The 21,469-nt window shown below is 38.7% G+C and overlaps 1 protein-coding gene across 5 annotated transcripts in view; it reads right to left on the bottom strand.

Annotated features, from left to right (window-relative positions):
* The window catches only part of LOC124179643 (ecdysone-induced protein 74EF), a 122,729-nt gene that overhangs the window by 28,664 nt on the left and 72,596 nt on the right, over positions 1-21,469 (bottom strand). The window contains exon 1 of one of the 5 annotated variants that reach the window (XM_046564248.1): positions 13,718-15,006. The exons of the other annotated variants lie outside the window; for them this stretch is intronic. Coding sequence (XP_046420204.1) covers positions 13,718-14,012 — 295 coding nt within the window. The 5' untranslated portion in view covers positions 14,013-15,006. Of the gene's footprint in view, positions 1-13,717; positions 15,007-21,469 lie in introns of those variants that run through there. 5 annotated transcript variants of the gene reach the window in all.

The following is a 21,469-nucleotide window of genomic DNA, read 5'->3' as shown; positions in this document are numbered from 1 at the left end:
AATTAAATAAACAAAAAAAATCAAACTATAATATATTTACAACGCTCATTTGTTGCTGTTACAGAATCAAGGGAATACTTTTTCGTTCGCGAGTGTGAACAGTGCACTTGTTTACTACATGTATTATATTCGAAAATTTCTACAAGAAAACAGAACCATTCAACTATATACGTATAACAGGCATGTACATTAACCGCGCTAATAAACATCAAGTTTAAACGTGACGAGAGTAATTACAATATACCACAGTTTTCCTTCAACCTATATTCTATTTTCTATTTTCTTTCCTTCAAAGTTTCTCCAAACACTAAAAGCACTAGCTACTCTTGATACAGCTTGTAAGAAAATTATCGTACATCGATTAACCGTGTTACGGTGTTTACCTATAACAATAGTAAGAGATTATTACAAATCGACAAATGCACCAGCGGTAACACGTGTAATTATTTTTCCAAAAAACTAACCAGACGAAAGGTAAGGCAAGGAAAGGAAAAGAAAGGAAAGGAAACGTCGCCGTTGCCGGGTGACATGAAAGCTTTGGGCTCTGTATCCGGGGGCAATCAAGGCAAACCAAACCAAGCCGGCAGTCGGCAGGCAGCAGACAGATCGCTTGTACATAGCGTGCGGATGTACGTACGAGTATATAACTATGTTTATATCTATATATAAACACGTGTATGTATATGTGTATATACGTACGTATACACGAGCACGGAATACCTGCCTGGCAACAACCCCCTAGCACTCGGTGAGTATAACGAGAACATGACCAACGCGGGCGAAAAACGGGTGTTGCGATACCCAGGTTTTCATTTCATTTAGTTTCGTTTAATTTCATTTCATTTCATTTCATCTCGTTTCGTTTTTATCTCTGATTATTTGTAATCTCAAACAATACGCGTGCATACCGGAATTCCATTTTCTGAATTTTCTTCAACTTTTCACTCATCGATTTGACTCACACCGTCGATCAATAAAATTATTAGTATGTAATCCAACGTACGACAAATACCGAACCGAATATAAAGATCAATTTTATTACCTGCATGCGTTTAATCGAATCTAATAAATAGCTGTTTTGCATCTGTTGAGGATAGTTTCGCTTATTATATGTATATATTTATATTATATATTATACATGTTTGTATGTATGCATACCTATTCATACAAATAGGATGAGCGGAAAGATGGGAATAACGAAGAAACGAACGAGCAACGCAACGCGACGCAACGCGACGCAACCAAGGGTAGGTAGGAAAGGGCTGACCTTGGCCGACCTTGAATCACGCCGCCGGCTCGCGCGCAGGAGAAAGGACGAGGTGAAGGAGGGCACGTCTAGTCGCATCGACCGGAACGCCGAGTCGAGTCGTCGTCGCTTCCACCCCCACCCCCAACCCCGCGAACCCCGCCGTCAACCGACGAATTTTTATACACCCTGTATTTTTACGAACTTCCGCTTCGAGCGCCGACTAGACACAAGATACGTACCTGTGCATAAATTATAATATATATTTATATTGACGGAAAAGTTGTTACAAGGGGGACGCCGTTCCTGTGTTTTACAGACTATACTCGGGAAAAATTTCAATCTTCGATAAAGCTCCAACTCGCACGTTGTTGCGTGTGGACGTGATTTTAATCGAGGTTCGAAATTGAAACTGAACCGCTGTTATGGGTTTTCGATTTTTTGGTTTTTTTTTTTTTTAATCGCATTTTCACACCGCGAACACATGTTCGGTGATATTCGTTAACCCTTTCGGTCGCACATTGTTGTGCCGAGTCAAATTTTATAATAAGATAGAATTTTATCGTTTTCGGGGTTGCTTATTACGAATCTGAGATCAGATTTTGAAAAATCAAGATGGTGGGATCCAATATGGTGGACAAAAAATTTCAAATTCCATCGAATACGGTCAAAAAACTTTACGCAAGGGTTTTCGTGATCGCTCCGATTTCGATTGGATTCGCTATTACGAATTTTCAAATTCTGATTTTAGATTCGTAATCAGCGACCCCGAAAGCTTATAATATTTGTAAAACATGTATAACAAGTGTAGAGGGGTATATTTCTCGAAAATTAATTATTCCTTCAATTTTCACGATTTTTCTCAATCAATTCATTCCCAACGACAATAATTTACATTATATCGCAATAATTACTCTCAAGTATTGAAACCCTATTGGTACATAGACTGTCTGAAATAGCAAAAAAAAAAAAAAAATCGTAAAGAAACATCTTATCAAAGTTCTCTAAGCATACAAAATATGGATATAAAATAGACGGTAATAATACCTACCACTATGACTCAAAGGGTTAATGCCTGCCCACTTCCGGCTTACTATATATATATATATATACATATATATATATGTCTGGCGCTAACGCAGCCGACGTTCGAGACATCGCCGAGTGCATAGAATGTAGCGTACGGAAAAATTTAGCCGGAAGTGTGAAGACATTAATGAATATTAACTGTAAATTCTTTGAAGATACAGAAGCACGATTCAAATGGGGAGGGGATGGAAAAGCGTTAGAAAATCTTCAACGCCACGTTTCGAAGTACGTATGTACCTAGTAGGTGGACATGTACGTATGTATTTAGGTATAATAGAAAACTTGCCGATTATAAGAGAAACTATCGACGTTCTAGTTTATATGGTGTTTAATGCGTGAGAGTAACGGGAAAGCATTTTATATCATGCGCAGTGTAATTTATATAAAGAAGGGACATACGGTATGGTAGGTACGTGTATTACCGACAGGTAAAACGCAACGACACATGGTCTTTGTTTTATACATGCATGTACGTATGAGTACAATAATAATACCACCGACATATACGTATACTTATAACTCGCAATTCTCATTACAGACGATTTCGAGAGCAAGAAGTTGTTAAAAGACGCCATGACGAGACCCAATTGAGGTAAAATTAGAGAAGATAAGAACCGCTCCTATTCTTCTACACTATCGTGTTCCATAGTTTCCAAGTAGAATATAAAAAACAAAAAAAAAGCATACTTTCAAAAATGTAGGGAAGAATATAAATACCGATAAAACATTCTAGTACAATTTTTTGAATCTTTCGTCTATCGCAGTAACGCTTATTGAAAGTAAAAATAAAAATTACAAAAAATTTCACCATATTACAATTATTCTCATGTCGCATATAGCGCGTGTTTCGTCAATATTGCTAAAAGTTTCACGCATGTAGGATAATTATACGACACAAGCGCACACATGGAGCATGTATCGCACATGCGTAATACCGGAGGTGTGTGAAGTAAGGTCAGGCATTTCGGCGATTCGGTCGACTCGACTTTCTCGCAACGCTCGCAGCAAATAGCGGCACACAAAGTGAGAACATACGACCTGGGCGTGTATAATAAAATTCGATTGCATAATTACTTTAGTCTTGGACAGGCACGGAGTGCGCTCTCTCTTTCTATGTGACGCATAACGTCGCGTTGTCGGTTGGTCAGCGACGGCAACACAAGGATGAACGAGCATTTATTTTACAATGACAATGCGGACCGGAATTCACAACAACCTCCCGAGTTGTGAAAAATCGCAAAATTGGCATATAATCGATCGTACTCGGTGTACATCGTATATCGGCGAAATTATTGTTATCGATGAAATTAACAAATAAAAGGATATAAATAACCGAATAAAAAAAATAAAAAAAACACACACACACACTTGCAATTGATTATAGACGAATTATATCCTCAACATCTCTCCACGTTCACCCCGCGTATTGTAATTATACGAACAACAATCCGTATATATACTCTTAATTTCTGGCAAAAAATGTTGACGGTAGGAGGAATGAGAAGAATGAGAGTAACAAGAAGAAGAGGAGGAGGAGGATGAAGAGGAGGATGAAGAGGAAGGGAAGGGAGTCGTTCAAACACACCGACGGCAAAGAATACGTCGAGTAGAACGCATACGTGGAGTGCAGGCGCGAAGCGGCGTCGTATGACCCACTTTTGCGCTTCGAAATCGAGAGTGATACGTCTCCTACACACTCTACTACCCAACCTCCACACACACACACACACGCTTGCGTCGAGCCAAACATCCATCAGCGCGTTAGAGTTTCGCGTAAAGATGTTTGTGTCGAGCGGTTGTTGGTATGCAATAAAATATTGTCGAAATCTAATATATTCATGGATGTTATTATTGTTATTGTAAAAGAAGAAACTTCGGAGGAGGCTAGGATACGTGTGTTAGCGGCGTTTCAATAGAAAATAGAACGCACAAGAATGAGAATGAGAATAATGGGAATGAAGAGAAAAAGGAAGAAAAAAAAAAAAAAGAAAAAGAAGAAGACGAAGAAAGGAAAAGAAAAGTGCAGGGATGAAAAGGAGGGCGGACAAGTTTGCGGCACCGTTGCAGCCCTGACCCAGAAAATATCGTAAGCATCGTTTTCAATGGAAATCATCGGGTGAGGAGAAACGGCAGTGCCTATATATTGTAAAATATTATACACCCATCACACATGCGCTTCGAAGAGCATATGCACAGTTACAAAGGCAGCTAGGTAGTAGGTTTAAAACGGAAATATCAGTTTCGGGTGAAAAACGTTCACTGTACGCCATCCCGCACGCTTGCAAATACAGCGCGATCGTAATTCGAACGTTTGAAAATTTCGGGTTGAAATAATAACTCATCGCTAACCGATATTCAAAGAGTGGGAGAATATTTTGGGAAAAAAATTGATAAGGAAATGATGGAGAAGGAATTCGTGTCGTTGCTCGTCTTTGCGACAACGTCGATGAACGATTAAGAGGTGTTGAGTGTAGCGGTGAAATTTACGCGGAGGAGAAACTATCTACAGTAAAGGTAACAACTACGTGTACACTTGAAGAAAACGTTTTTGCTTTTCTTGAAAAAATCAATTTGTTGACGCATTTTGTAGAAAATTTTCTAGCGGGAACGCGATGTTTTGTTGTAAATAATAAAATTAATAAAAATAATTAAAAATATACTTATAAATACGAAATCTTGATTTTAATTTAGTCAATTCAATGAAATAATACTTTTTTAGTGGTATGTATCATGAAAATATCGAATAACGTCTGGTAGATTCAAGTGAATCGCTTCATACAATTTTAGAGAAATTAAAATATTAGTCAAATTTACAAAATCATGAGGCTCGCCAAGTGATTACCGCTAACGAATAATACGTTGCGTCAATTTTTTTTTTTTTTTTCTTCTTCAAGTGGCAAAATACATTCTGTAACGCGTCAAAAATCCTTTCTCGCAACAGAAGTAAGATGAGCAGTTATCGGGAGGGACTCCAGGCATCTTTCTACGACAATCGGCGTTCAGAGCATTCACAAATGGGATATTTCTTTGTCGTCGTTTAATACAGGACTTTATTCACGTAGCATAAATTACAATCAAACCGTATTGTGTTCGGTTACAACAATAATAATGAAATCATTTTTCAACCTTCACAAAACGGTATGACCGTAACGGCGAAGAGAAACCCGAAAACTCTTATCGAGTGTAGGATCGATTATGAAAACCGCTGTTTCCAATTTCTGGTGACGACAGAGAGCGTTCAACCCTTTTGGCGTATGGTCAAGGATAGAAGAAGATCTATCGGACGGACCCCCTGCACTGCATCGGCATCGTCATCATCCTACGAATAAGGCGAACGTCAAGGGCAAAAAAAATAATCCCGAGGGTCGGAGCTGTGGTACCGTTATGCCTTTTTTCGCCCCCTCGGCATCCCTTATACCGAGCACATCAGCAACATAGTTGGAATCCCTAGGACCTGGTTATCCTGGTCGAACAGCGTCAGCAAGGTGGTCTGAAGAGGGAATATATATATATCTCTCTCTCTCTCTCTCTATATATATATATGTATATAAAACGCATCCTGACCCCGTTATATTTACGTGTGTGTGCGTGAGTGGATGGATTGATGGAAATCTTTTTTCTAACGGTATGCGAGAAGGAGAAAAACCAACGAAAGGATCGCTGCAGCAGGTATAATAATGTAAGATTAGGAGCAAAAAAAAAGGGGGGGGGGGGGGGGACCTGGGGCATTATATTATATTACAACGAAGAGCGAGAGAGATGCTTCGGATTCCAACCTGGCCACCCTCCCCTTCACCCCGCAGATGGATCATCATGGGGATTTCTTTTTTTGTTTAATTTTTTTTTCTTTTATCCCGTTTTATCGGGTTTTTTTTTTTTTTTTTTTGTTTCCAGTTTTTCAGGTACCGTCGCGTCTTTTCACCCCCGTAAGGGATGAAAATCATAAAAATACATATTATACAGGTCTGTATATAGAGTAAACGGGCGAAATAAATGATCGGGAGAATTGAAAAAGACTGGGGCGGTTTATTTTAGGACAAAAGTACAAGGAGACGTGTGACGTTTTTAAAGTCCGTTTCAGGAATCCAGAAAGATACTCGTTGATTCCAAAAGACGTACGTTGTCAGTGAACATTAGATCTTCATTTTCATTAATTAAATAAATACATGCATATTCGAAGGGGGAAACCGTAATAATATACACACTGATATTCGATTTCATCTAATTATATCGTTCCTTTAAGAACAGCTTAAAATTTGTATAAATTTCCCCGAAACTCATGAATTAAATTGGTATTGTTTGAACGATTAACAAAAAACTGTTAAAAATAGTGTGCATTTAAGTTTGACGATGAATATCTTCTGAACGGTTAATTTAATCGACTAATCATAACAGACCATTATTGTAGAGCAGTAAATTTCCGACCTAACCATGAGTTGCTCGTATTATAATGACTTTTTGTTGAAGAGTTATAAAATTCATAAAAAAAAAAAGACATCTACCTTAAAATGATCAAACTTCAGCCTTCAATAACTTCTGAACAGTGAGGTATACAGAAAAATTGTAAGAGACCTTTTTTGTAGAGGATTCGATTTCCCACGAAAATACGAGACGATTTTTTTTTTTTTATAAATAGTAGATACCGAGATGTGTATTTTTCTTCCTTGCCGTAAGAAAAAAATAGAAAACTGCGAGGAGGAGGACCTTCCTATTAAAATTAAGAGCTCATACTCGGAGAGAATGTTCTTGAGGTTCTCTACCAACCAAGTTTTCGGAGTATGAAGTGAAAAAAAAAAAAAAAAATTAGTCGATTTTTTTGGCCCACCCTAAATTGTATATAATACACACGCGTAATATAGCTATACCTATGTATATACCGCCGAGTGATAACAGTGTGTAAACGAATGGCGACACCAGTCATTGGCCATAGGGTAGGTAGATTGATGACCGTGTCTCCATGCGTTATATACACACCCGTATGTTATCCACCACGTACGTACGGCTTGCCGACAATGTAGGTCAGGGCTCGCGCATCGAGCGCGTCCGGGTCTTCCTCCTCACTGCACGACGAGAGAAGCGACGCGACGAGACGAAATATAGAGGGAGGTAGGTGGATAGGTATTTTATAAACGTGTATTACGACCTCACACGCAACACGTCGCTGCTGCTGCTGCTGCTGCTGCTGCATTAAAGAATTTTATCCTCTCTTGCTCTTTGCCAAATTATTGAAAAAGATTTTTTTTTTGTTGTCATTCGTTGATAAACGATTCACTGGGTTACAGCATATAAGTATACATATGTATGGATAGATGCGTGCGTGTGTGTACAAGGTACACAGATCGACTGACCTGGTGATGTTGTACACACGATGTATAAACGCGTCCGTGCCAATGCTCTACAAACCGAACGAGGCACAAGGACGGGCTACCCTAGATTTTTCCCTCTGATTGTGAGACAAATTAAACTGCATGTACGTATGTGTGTGTATATATACGTTGTTGAAACGATAATACTGCAATTGCGTTACGGTACAGTTATTGAAATTACAATCAAAGTGCGAGAATAAGTATAAACGTATCGATGATAATTGAAGAAGCGAAGAAGAGGGTAAAAAGAAAATGAGTAAGATTCGCGAAAATCGAAGCGGACGAATAAGGAATTCATACTTGTCGTCAAAGGATGCGAGGACGTGTGTGTATACGTATATACACGAATGCGTATGCATATACGACTGTATAAACGACGGGCGGTGAGAGAGAATCGTAAAGAGGAGGGAGGGACAGGAAGCGAGTCCTTCCTTCCGCGCCGGGATAATATCCTGAATCGTAATGAGGTAAAACGCCGCGATCATTCTCCGAATCATTAGTTATTTAAATAAGTCTCTTGGACGTCGACGTGGTTGGTTGGAAAAGATGAGAAAACAGGGGAGAAGGAACTTTGGTTTATGGCCATATTATAATATACCTATGCGGATACTCGGAAGTGCATAGATTCCACATACCTACGGTTTAAAAACGAAGAAATAAGTTTATCGTTGTTATTATTCTCGTCAAATCCTTCCTCGTGGCGGCGAGTCTAATTCAAACGCTATATTATTATATAACAACAACAACGACAATCACAAGACCGTTTATCGCGACGAGTATTTCTTTTCCTCATCCTTCGCGATTCATTCAATAAACTTTGTCTTATCGTAATCACCACGACGGGTGTAATTATACAGGACTTGCAAGACTGCGGCGAAAAAGAGCCAAAACATTGTGGTAAGAGAAAAAAATAAATAAAAAAATCGTACATCTGCGACAGAGTTAAAACGACATGTATACAATACAATCGAAACCTCGACACGTCATATCGTATCTGCATACTACGTACATGCAACGTTTGCACGTATGCAACCAAGGTAAATACATAGGCAAAAAGGACAGGTTGTTGGTATTATAAGCGTGTGTGTATAATTATGTAAATAAAAAGTAAAAGTTAACCGGTAACCGCGCGACGTGTGAATGTCTGAGCTGGCGATGATCACTTTAGAGAGTCTCTCCGTGCATAGGTATGCACGTACATCGTAGGCATTATTTTGACCTTAAACTGCAGACATTTGTAAGTTAATTATATTTTCAACGTTTCTTCACCTCTAGCATTACTCTTCCTCGATTCGCTTTTCCGATAATTACACACAGGTATATTGCTTTGGCAAACGGGGTCGACTCGAGTGTGATCGAAAAGTTTTTCACCACGTGCGCAAGGTGGGTAAAAATATTGGCAAAAAAAATTTACACAAGTGTTTCCCGAGACGGCGGTGCAATGCGGTGATAACGATATCGAGAGAAGGTGACAAAGAGAACGAGGGGAGTCGAAAATGAGACCAGACAATCGTAAAATAACAACGCGTGCCGCCGCCGCCGCCGCCGCCTTCTTCGCATTGCCAAAGAGGTAAACGGTCTTTGACGAACATCGCGGACGACGACGTAAATAACAAACAGAGATGAATTAAAGAGTGCGAAGAAAGTACGGAGTGAAAGAAGAGAAAAGACAAGGTGAGAAAATCAAATACTACCAATCTATTAAGAAAAAAGAATGAAGAAGAAAAAGGAAACGACAGACTCGGATGAATAATTAAATAAATAATGTACATAAGATTACCTGTGTACGTGAACATAATACATACGCAAAGATACAATCGAAAAGCTCAACTTGCAATGTGTAATATATAGATATATAATATATACAGATATGTACAGTTTTCTCTTGATCTTTTCTCGTGAGAGGGAAAAAATAAATAAAATTGATAAAAAAAAAAAAAAAAAAAAAAAACCCGAGAGGGAAAGGGAAAAAAAGGTCGAGGTACCGTTTTGGGTCCTTCCGCGCAGACGGACCGAGAGACGCGATCTATGCCGCCCAATTTTCTATGCATCTACGCCCAACCCCTTCTTTCTTTCTTTCTTTCTTTCTTTCTTTCTTTCGCTCATTTACGACAGGCGGCTACCGTCTGACTTCCAGCTCGGTTTCCCCCTTTTCCTTCCATATACAAATAAATAGATACATATTACATATGTATATACGCATATATATATATATATATATAAAACCATACAGACGCGCATTATATATTCAGAGTTGCATTAAGCTTATATCGTATATATATGCACACACCTTCACCTGCACGCACAAGTTATTATCAACACACGAGGTAACGACCAAGAACTTTCAACTGCGTCCCACCAACTGCAGCGATATCCGGTACTGAAATCATCGTCCAATTTCATCTTTCCCTCGATATTACGTAAGTGTATAATTTAATCTTGCGGCGGTGATTTAATTTTTTATTATAAGAATAAAAAATTTTAAAACCGAACGAATGAAAGAGTAACGTGAATTAAAAATTACGATGAACGGAAAAAAAAAGTAAACAAGGTTCTTAAAATTTTTGAGTATCAAACGCGTCGTAGCAAAATTGAAAAAAAAAAACAAAAAAAAAAAAATTAATATTTTCAAAAATTAATTGCAAAGTAGTTTTTCGAAGAAATTTTAATTTTCATACCCTGTAACGGAACTTCGGTGTAAAAGAAGCGAGAATTTCATAAGATATAATAATCACATAATCGACGTACGAAGATGGGTAAAATGAAGTACAAGTTAATTGGGTCCCGTAAAGTGGAGAAACAACAATTTTTACTGCCAAAAAAAATAATTTCGTTTCTACCCATATTAAAGGTTTAATCTCATATGCATAGATACCTACATATATAATATATATGTATATATATAAATTCATACACGTTATGGGGGAAGAGACCTTTGAAGAAAAAAAAAATAAAAAAATTCGTTTCACGTGTACATTATAAGTAGGTATGCGTATCACAGTATCAATAGTTTACGGTGTGACTGAATAGGAAAATGTCTAGGTGAAAACTTTTACGAATTTTCTATTCCCGTAACCTCCTCGAAAGATTAAAATTCGCTCGAAACTTTCTCCACCCTCTTTCTTTCTCTCAATCCATAAAGCGCTTCTTTCTCGCACTGTTGCGCTAAAATGTGTGAACTCCAAACCATGCATGTAACTGACATACACGAGACAAACACACACACACACACACACAATAGTGTGCATTGTCAAGTAGGTACACAGCTATGGTTTCGTCCGTCCAATTTTCTTGCGGGTGAAATGCGTGTGTGTGTGTAATACATATACACAGCAGGTCTGGTTGGCGCAGCCTTGACTTCTCACCCCGAAATTGGCCATTCCGCTTCCGACGGGAATTTGGAAAAGTGAAAAGTGGCCGACGGCCCACGGTTTTCCGGGTTTTGTCCCTCGCTCGTCCCGCCCGCACTTTCACCCCCTTTCTCCGTCAACTGACCGTCGCACTATTTCCGTTTCTTTTTCTCATTCTCATTGTCGTTCTTCTTGGGAGGTCCACGCGTATCGGAAGAATAATACGAAAAGGAAAGGGGTATAAAAAAAAAAATCGAAAGGCTTAAACGTCGAAGAGAGACTGTTAGAGTGTACAGGAATGAGTGCGGAGCGAAGAAAAAAAGTCCCTGACCAACCAAAAAATTCCCTGACATTTCCCTGACATACGATATTCCCTGACATTTCCCGGTTTTCCCGGTTTTCCAGACGCGTGGCCACCCTGGAATACTACAAAGGTTTAGAAGAGCATTAGTGCCGTACATCAAAAGTAGCGCGAGAGAGAGAGAGAGAGAGTCGGGATAGTAGTAAATAAATAATAGTGAAAAAAAACGTTATAGATTAAGAACCTTAATATAAATTATACATCAGAGTTGTAACCTACAATGTAGCTACTGAAGCTAAATAAACTACATCAATCAATCAATCTTTCGCTAGACGTCGAACTCTTTATACACGCATATGATACGTGGCGTTTAGCAGTGGCCGACCGGCAACAGGGAGCTTCGAGATAGATGTCCAAGACGAAAAAAGATTTTTAATTTTAGCGGGGTTGAGGCAGGTCAAACCTTGCAATGTCGCAAGATTTATCAGCTGAATATAAATGCGGGTGCCGTGCGTGTCTGTATGTATAATGCGATATGTGTGATATTCGATTTCCAGAGAAAGAGAAATAACGATGAGGGAGGGAGGGATGAGAGAAGGGAGGAAGAGATAGAGAGAGAGAGAGACGAGAGAGACAGAGATAGCAAATGAAGGACTTGACGAGAAGTGAACGCGGCGACGATCCGCGACAAACAAGATAAAATACAGATTGTACGCAACGAGCGAATAAAAAAACAACGAACGTCTATTTTATACATTACATATGCTGTATATAATGGAAAATAGAATATGAGAAAGATAATAGAGATGGATAGATAGAAGGAGGATGAGAGAGAAAGAGAGAGAGAATCCTTGATCTAATCGGTTCGGTGGAACATTTCTCTCTCTCTCTCTCTCTCTCTCTCTCTCTCTCTCTCTGTCGCTCCGTTTTTCCGTCATTTTTCTACCTTCACGGATCATTTCGACTCGTCTTTTCCTCGTGTATATATGTACATGTATATACATATACACATGTATATGTACGTATGTATTAATAGGTATCGTAACATGTACGGTCCTCCCTCTCTTTCTTTCTTTCTTTCTCTCTTTCTCTCTCCCCGCGTACACAGCGTATTGCTGGTACTGGTATTGGGTCTCTCGACCTTCGCAAGGTGCCTTGCGTAATATTTTTATCTCCGAAATTACATCCTCGCTTTCTGCCCGCTTTAACTCGCACGCTCTTACTCGTTCAGCCCAATGGCTGCGGCATTCGTGCATACATACATCATACATACATACGTACGTACGTAACACGCGTGAGTATCAATTTATATTTTCTGTAAACCTTACATTATAAACGTGAAACTGTTGCTGCGGCATGCATGTACATTATTATGTTACGTATAGGTATGTCATCTTTATGTTGTGAAAGGTTGTACGGGAATGCGATGAGAAAAATAAAAAAAAAAAAAAAAAACTAATCAATCCCCGAGCCCTCGCTTCCATTCGCGTACTATTGTACGTACATTATAATACGTATTATATTACACAACGGTGTTTGTAGCGACAATGCGAAAAGCGTAGGAATCATTATTTATACACACACAAAGCGTTTAAATCTCCCCGCTAAACAATTTCGGCACAGTTTCGTGATCTCACGATGTTATATATTAATACTAATAATAATATTGATAATAATGATAATAATAACAACAATAATAATAATAATCATGTTGTGAACGTGATTGCGCTTCGTTATTTTTCTTCGTTTTTTCCTCCTTACTTCGTATAATAATCATCATCTCCTATTGTACACGCAGCAGTGGGTGTGAATTGGGGGGGGGGGGGGCTAAAAACGGAGGTGGGGTAGAGAAAGATTAAAAAACGCGTGTCACGTTTTATCTTATCCAAATTAGACCCGACTCTCGATCCTCCCCCTACCTATTTCTTTTCCTACACAAAACTACGTCGCCGAAGCCAACCTGAAGAAAGCTAAAGAAAGTTTTTCAATGTGATCGGTTTCGGTTACTCTCTTCAATTTTTGATACGACAAATTCACGAACTGACGACACGTCCCTCCTACACCCTCCTTACATGCTTGCGTTTCATACGTACGCAAACGAATCAAGCAATTAAATTCCATCCTTTCCTCTCAATGACGACGAACGGTTAAATTTTTGTTCGCAAAACGACAATACCGACGAATAATTACCACCTTTCTTCGCATTCCGCGATGAGATATGGTAAAATATAAAGAAAGATAAAGAAAGAAAGAAAGAAAGAGACAAAAAGAAAAACGTTAACGGCGTGCATTCGTTTTTCTCTTTATCTTTACTTTAATTACAATTTTTGGGGGAGTGAAATCAATGCGAAAGATCGTGACTCACGGTATCGCCTCATGAGGTTCTTCTTGTAGGGTTTCGTGCCGGGAGGCCTGGACCTCGACCTGGTGCCGGTAGAGTTCTTCTGGTTATTGTCCGAGCAGGAATCATCCGAGTCCTCGGAGCAGGTCCTTTCGCCCTGAGACGAATACTCGGCGACATTGCCCTGAAGTCTAAGGGCGGCCGGTTCGTCGACGTCTTTGACTTCCGGTTCGAATAGGTCGGCCGACTCCTGCTCGTTTTCGAACTCCGGATAGTCGCCAACCCTGACGCTCAAATCGAGCGGCTGGTCCTCGAGCATTGCGGCGATGCTTCTCTCGCAAAAAGTCACCGGATAATATCCCGCCCGCGATCTCCTCTCCTTTCCTTTTCTTTCCCTCCTCCGTTTCTTTTCTCTTCTCTTCTTCTTTCCCCCCCTCTATTCGCCGCTTAACGCGCGATTCATTTTCTTTCTTGATCACAACACTCTCCTCTTCCTTGCTTACCGTTTCTGGCGCTTATAATGGACCAATTATTTGTACCTGTCTTTTGTCTATCTATTTACGTATATGTATATATATATATCTATATATGTCTACCTATCTATCTATCTATCTTACCGCACACCCGCTGCACACACATCCGCACACACATTTGGACGATTGACGAGATAGAAACAACGTCGCATGACGATCGGGAAACGATTCGAAAGAAGAAACTTGTTATATACATATATTAATATATGTACGCATATATATCTTTTCGATCTTTCAAGTGTTACAATCTTCTTTTCTTGACGAAAATTTCTAGGTTCGTTGATAATGTATTGTGCGTATAAGTGACACCGATATCTCACAACACTTCGCTTGTCTTTTCGTTTTGGTTAGTCGTTGTAGTTATTGTTGTTTTTCTTCAAAAAAAAATCTCATCGAAACTTGGTCCATATATATCTATGTGACACTTGTTTGACTGTCGCAGCAGCACGTGGACACCTCCGACCCGTTTATCTCGATTTTTCCCCGTTGGTACGTCGACGATGTGAAATATTCCTCGTCACGTGGGCGGCGTTTTCCGTACTTTCGGTGTTTGTGTTATTCGCCGTATTTGCCTTCGCCGGGACCGCGGCCAAATAATAAACAAACAAACAACAACAACAACGAGATGACTAGTATAATCTCTCGCTGTATAATTTCAACAATTTCACTTTTAACTCCTTCAATAATCCGTCGTCCTCGATCGACAACTGCGATATTATTACGGTAACATAAAAACCCACCAACAACATCAACACCAACAGCAACAACACATACACAAAACTATATCTTTCTCTCCCGCCCCCCCCCCCCAGACCCCACCGCCGCCGCCCCCCGCCCCACCGTTTATCTCGATTCGACCGTGATTTCTATTAACCTCAACATCCGCGTACACAGATCACAGTGTTTTTTACAATTTTCCTTCTCCTTTCTCGGTACAATTGAACCGGTAAGAACGAACTGAGCGCTTCTGGGATCGACCGAGATTGAAACGAAGCGACAACGATTAAGAAACCGATCACAAGGGGAGGGCGGGTTTTATACTCGAATCGATCGATCGGCCTCCGTTTCGTAGGTAAGGAAGAATCGCGAGTGCAGCGACAATTGTTTCGCGTAAAAATTAAAACGTGTCCAACCGTGCGTTGCTATTCGCTCTTTCCGCCGTCCGTTCCTACTCCGTGCGTATATCTCTGAATCCTTGCGAAGCGGTTGCCGGTGGCACACTGACTGAGTCGCGACCTGGGACTCCGGGTCGGTTCGGCCCGCTAGGCTTGCGCCGCGCGCCATAGACGATGCGAAACCAAGAGTCGAACGGTTCGGGCGTCTCCGGCGCTCTTCGCGCCCCCCACCGCCCGACCGGCTAGACAGTAGGCACCTAGAGACGAAAAGCGATGCTTACCCTACCGCAACATCGCCCGTCCCAATTGAAAGGAAGCTATTTTCCGTCTATTGGGATAGGACAACCGGCCCCTCCTCCCTCCTCTCTCTACCCCCGCCCCCCACCCCGCCCCCCTCCCGCGCGCCATACCTCCCTCCTTCCGCCGCGAATCGCGCCCTCAGCCACGGTGTACAGGCGCGATGCGTGCGTGACGGATTTGTATCCCCTATCGGCATAGACTATGATATGATGGATTGCGGTGTGCGGTTTGATATCTCGTCGTTGTTTCGATGCCCGCCGATGTATGTTTGACATCGAGCATACCGAGATCCGTATCGGGATTACGCCGATTACGATAACCGAAATAAAACTAGGTTACGGCGGATCGGCCGAAGGATATTTCCGGCTTTTGTACAGTCCGGCCGAAATTCATAACGAAACGCGGTACGACGCGTTGGTTTCTTTGAAAACACACCGAGTTTCACCCTTTTATTATAATATACCCACAAACACTAGCTTTTACCGAGAACATGAGTTGAAAACGTTGAATTTTAGATACAAACACCCCGTTGTTATCACGCGCCAAAAGAAATTACATTGTTCGACTGATTTTTGTTTTTCTTTTTCGTTTATTTTTATTTTTTATTTTTTTTTTTTCATCACCAAAAATCACTCGATATGTAATTGAAGCCAATACACGGTTCGTTTTGTTCAAAATTTTCATTTCTTTTGTACGATCGCTGCGTAATTTACGATCGACAAACTTACGATTCGGCAACATTCAGTCATTATTCTTATCCAAAATCTATCAACTTACAACGATTTGCAGTGAATTTCTTTGCTAATAAAACGACCCCCGTATGCTTATGATAATCGGGCAAGCAGGCCGAATTTTTAAAAAACACAATTATTTCAAAACAACATATTACCGCCTATTGTTTGTTATAATCATGTGTTTACGTATAGCGTTAAAACCTGGTGTTTTAACAATTATTTTTTTTCATACGCGATGATCTTTTTTGCTACATGTAACCATGTGATTGATTGGCTTCGTGTAGGTATACTTTTGAAAGACTTGGTTCACCGCGACTAGTTTTTTCTTTTTATTTGGAGAGGGGGGGGGGGGGGTCAACATGATAATGCACACATAAAGTACAAGTTCCATATACCTATACGTCTACAAAGCACCGTCTATACAGCTTTAAAGGCTTTCGGCTCGCCATTACACGGATCGATAATTTCAAGCTCATGGAATCCGGTTGTGGAGCAACAACTTTATAACGTGCAAAAAAATCGGAGCTCGACTCGCGTATAACTGCACGCGCGAAATTTTTACAATCTTATCGCAAAATCGGCGGTCTTTGATACTATGATGATGCACTAATATGTGCGTAATAGTAATACGTGTACCTTGTACGCGAAACGAACCGTGGCGAAAAATCCATAGATGGGAATTTCCCGGCTGTCTTGTCATTGAAAAATTAGTTTTCAACATCTCGCAGAAAGAAAGTTGATTAAAAGTTAATCGACACACCACCGCCTTCTTCTATATTCATTTCTACCCACATTTACAAATATATATTGTACATATAATTACGCGTGTGTTTGTCTAAATGTTTTGCTTTTTTCCAGTTTCGTATAATATCTATACATATGTATTTATTATATGTAGAGGCATACATATAATAAATACAATATGAGCCACGCGCGGTTTGTTTCACCTCGTTTACCAGACGACTTCATCGTCTGCGAGAATCGCAAATCTTACGAAATATATATATATACACATACACGTATATACCGCATGGAGATAGAAAACCTGGTATTTCTTATCAGAACCTGGAAACACGCGGGGTACAAACGTAAGATGATGTCTTCAGTCGCCACAGTCACGCATAAGCGTCAAGTATAATAAGCTATGAGTGTACAAAAACGTTACAGAAATCCCATCGTCAATTAAACAATAATACACGTACAATTTATATCCTATATTACAGAAACACCAAAACACAAGATCATATCCTGCATGTGAAAGGAAACTTTTATACATCAACGATTCGTCCATATTACACCGATTATAAACTCCGTTGGAAAGAACGAAACAAGCAAAGGAAGAAACGGTGAAAAATAATGAACAAAAATTGGAGAAAATTGCAAAATTTGGACCTGATATATACATAAGAAATGTTTATAAATGTCGCGGGTAAAATTGCAGCTATTTCTACAATTTCGCGTATTCTTACCCACGTACGAATATGTGTTTACAAAGAATTGTGTACAGTGTCGTATACCACGGGCAGTGGTTATATGGAACGAGGAAGAAAGTGCAGCGGCATGACTGAGAGAGGCGAAGGAAAAGACGCAGTCACTGCAATTCTAGGCGTAACGTGCGTATCTGCAGGCTTGTCGCTCTCTCCGTCTCTCCAATTTCTCTCTCCGCCGGGAATTTTATCACTTTACCGCATACCGCAACAAGAATCATTCGATCGGACGACAAATACGATTCGGTTACGCGACATGTTTCCGCATAGCTACAATGCGATAATTCATAAATATAATCCCAAAACTCCGCGCACTCAAAATCCTCTAAAAATAGGTCTCGTTTTAGTATCATTATTATTGTTGTTGTTGTTGTTGTTATTATTGTTATTATTGCAACCATCTCGGATACATTAGCCGACGATTCAGGCCGCGACTAACGCTTAAAACTTTTCCTCAGACGAACAACAACGTGGTTTCTCTGATCTTTCTCTCCCCTTCCCTTTTCTTCTAAAATTATATCATATACACTCATATTATTTCTTTCTTGGCCTATGGTAATAATAAAGAGAGCGCGTCAGTCCACGACGGCTGTGCAAGGTAGTTATCCAGCGAGTATCGAAGAAAATTTCATATACAACGACTTGACTGCTACTTTGTAGATTTTGACAGGAGGTAGTAGGATAGAAAATAGGATTTGCGGCATGTGCGCAAAAACTAACAATTTCGTAATTACTACGTTTACAACTTAGTGTTGTTATCATTCCTGTTGTTGCGGTGGTGGTAATTAAGCTTCTGTAAATATTTATATATTATTATTGTTGTTATTATTGCTGTTTATAACAACAGTAACTGATATACGCGCACGTGTAGACCGTGTACTTGTTATACGTAAGTATGTACAGTAAGTTGTACACCATAACCGTGCCAAGGCGGAAATATTTATCTGTCACGCGAATATTTGCATAGAATGTTACAAGTATAATAATAAGTGACGAACAAGGCCACGTGAGAGGAAATTTGCGAAGAATTATTAGGTATACTTTATACTGTTATTTATAATTTTCCCAATGGTTACACTGGGTTTTTCTTCTTTTCTGTACTTATATAATCACGTCCTTTCCTTACACTGTGCACAAAATCGATATAATCATACAACGACCGATTATCGACGATCATTGTATTTCTAATATTTACGTGAACGGAAGCACTGCGCTATGTTTCGGATGTAATAATTGAAAAAACCGGAAGATTAAGCCTCTATGTAGATACAAAGATACATCGTACGCCTATACCGATTTCGATATTTCAAAATAATTATAACAATCTTTGCGTCGCAGATAAATACACGAATATATTTATATTTATTTATCGTTACAACATACGCGACGATGATGAGCAATCGTTCGTTTTTATTATCCTCACGTTTATTATACCTGCACCACGGTTTACGATATAAAACTATCAAGTTACACTACATACGTGTCGTGTATTTATTACACCTGTGTTAGAGACATCGCACCATATAAAATATCTACACTTATAATAACCACGCGCGTTACGAGAAATTTCTAATTAATAATATGCAATATTCTTACTCTACTCCGTGTACAATTCTTTTCATGTTTTCTCAAATTTAAAATCTCGTCCGACGTTTGTGTACGATTTAAATTATCCGAGCGGTAAAATAATGGAACCAAATGAGAAATAACAAACAAATCCGACATGTAGGGAATTATCCAGTACGCAAGTATAATAATAGTAGTATTAATAGTAACACCGGACGCAGGATGCGTTTTTCATTATTTCATATGCATGCATAAACATTATAGGCGCATATATATATTAGACTGTTTCAAGATAAATCGATAATTTTTTGTTTTGCTTTACACAATCTTAAACTATACTTGGACATCAAAAAATAATCCTCGCGAAAGGAGGGGCCGGTCCTTCAAGATTTAGAGGTGTCTCATCGGACCTTTGTCTTTTTTATTTCGTTAATACGTAAATAATTAATTTGCATGGATGGAACAAACGTTTTTCTTGTCCTAAAATGATGAATATATTCCAAACTTATGTATAAATACTGAATATACTAGAAAAAACGGTCTTGATGATCGCAGCAACCATTATCGGTCGATATATACGTCGAGAAATGCAAAAAACAAAAAATAGTACAAGAATCTCCGTAAAAATGACTTTTTTATTATCGTCAATAATCCGCAATGAATACACTCATTGATACGCTGTTACGATAATCATTTTCGGCTGCAAAAAACTTGACTTATTGCAATTGGGGTATTTTTTTCTATGGTCTTGAACTATTTCGAACAAATATTGTTTTTGTTCCTCATTTTTAGTTAACAAATTATTATATTCCTCGACAAGGGCTACTCCACGTTCAGCTGAATCATTTACTACTTTCATTTGTAAGAAAACCATTAAGCACGTTTGAAAGCTTTCGGTAGATTCCCATTGTATGAGAGGCTCATCCAGGAAATCATGGGGCAATTCACATTGTTGAAATAAGCGCCTCGATTTTTTATTGATGAAATGACTTATGTCAATTTCAGGCAAGTTTTTTGTAACCGAAACTGATTATCGTAACAGCGTATCAATGAATATATTCATTGCGGATTATTGACGATAATAAAAAATTCATTTTTACGGAGATTCTTGTACTTTTTTTTGTTTTTTGCATTTATCGACGTATATATCGACCGATAATGGTTGCTGCGATCATCAAGATCGTTTTTTATAATATATTCAGTACTTATACATAAGTTTGGAATATATTCATCATTTTAGGACAAGAAAAACGTTTGTTCCATCCATGCAAATTAATTATTCACGTATTAACGAAATAAAAAAGACAAAGGTCCGATGAGACACCTCTAAATCTTGAAGGACCGACCCTTCCTTTCGCGAGGATCATTTTTTGATGTCCAAGTATAGTTTAAGATTGTGTAAAGCAAAACAAAAAATTATCGATTTATTTTGAATAGTCTAATATATATATATATATATATATATATATATATATATATATATATATATATATATATATATATATATAAGTATATATAAGTAATATATAGTATAAGTATATATAAGTAATAAGTAATATATATATATATATATATATATTAGAGTGTCCCAAAAAAACCGACTATTTTTTTTTTTTCAAAGAACATTGAAAAATCGTTAGAGTATCTCTAGAAAATGACCCTGTGAAAATATAAGCTCTTAATATTAATATTTAGAGGTGGCGATTTGTAATTTTCTATTTCCCATTTAAATAACATGGGAAAATTTTTTTTTGAACTTCGGAATTTTGTGATGGGATAACGAGCTACTTCATAAGTATGACAAAATCAGGTCTTATAGGAAATTTGATGCTCTACAAAAAAGGTCTGATTGACATTTTGCGTAAATCCAGCCGATTCAAAAATATCGAGCCTCAAACTTCGGACTGTTTAAAATTATGCTTTTTTTTTCGTAAATACAACAAAAATTAATTTATATGTATTATAAACCCAGAATTATCAACTGAAGAATAAATATAAGAATAAATATATGCATATATTTATTGTTCAGTTGATAATTCTG

The sequence above is a fragment of the Neodiprion fabricii genome, chromosome 4 (assembly GCF_021155785.1).
Source record: "Neodiprion fabricii isolate iyNeoFabr1 chromosome 4, iyNeoFabr1.1, whole genome shotgun sequence".
NCBI lineage: Eukaryota > Metazoa > Arthropoda > Insecta > Hymenoptera > Diprionidae > Neodiprion > Neodiprion fabricii.
The sequence above is the reverse complement of the archived record's forward strand: the minus strand, read 5'-3'. Positions and strand labels throughout refer to the sequence as shown.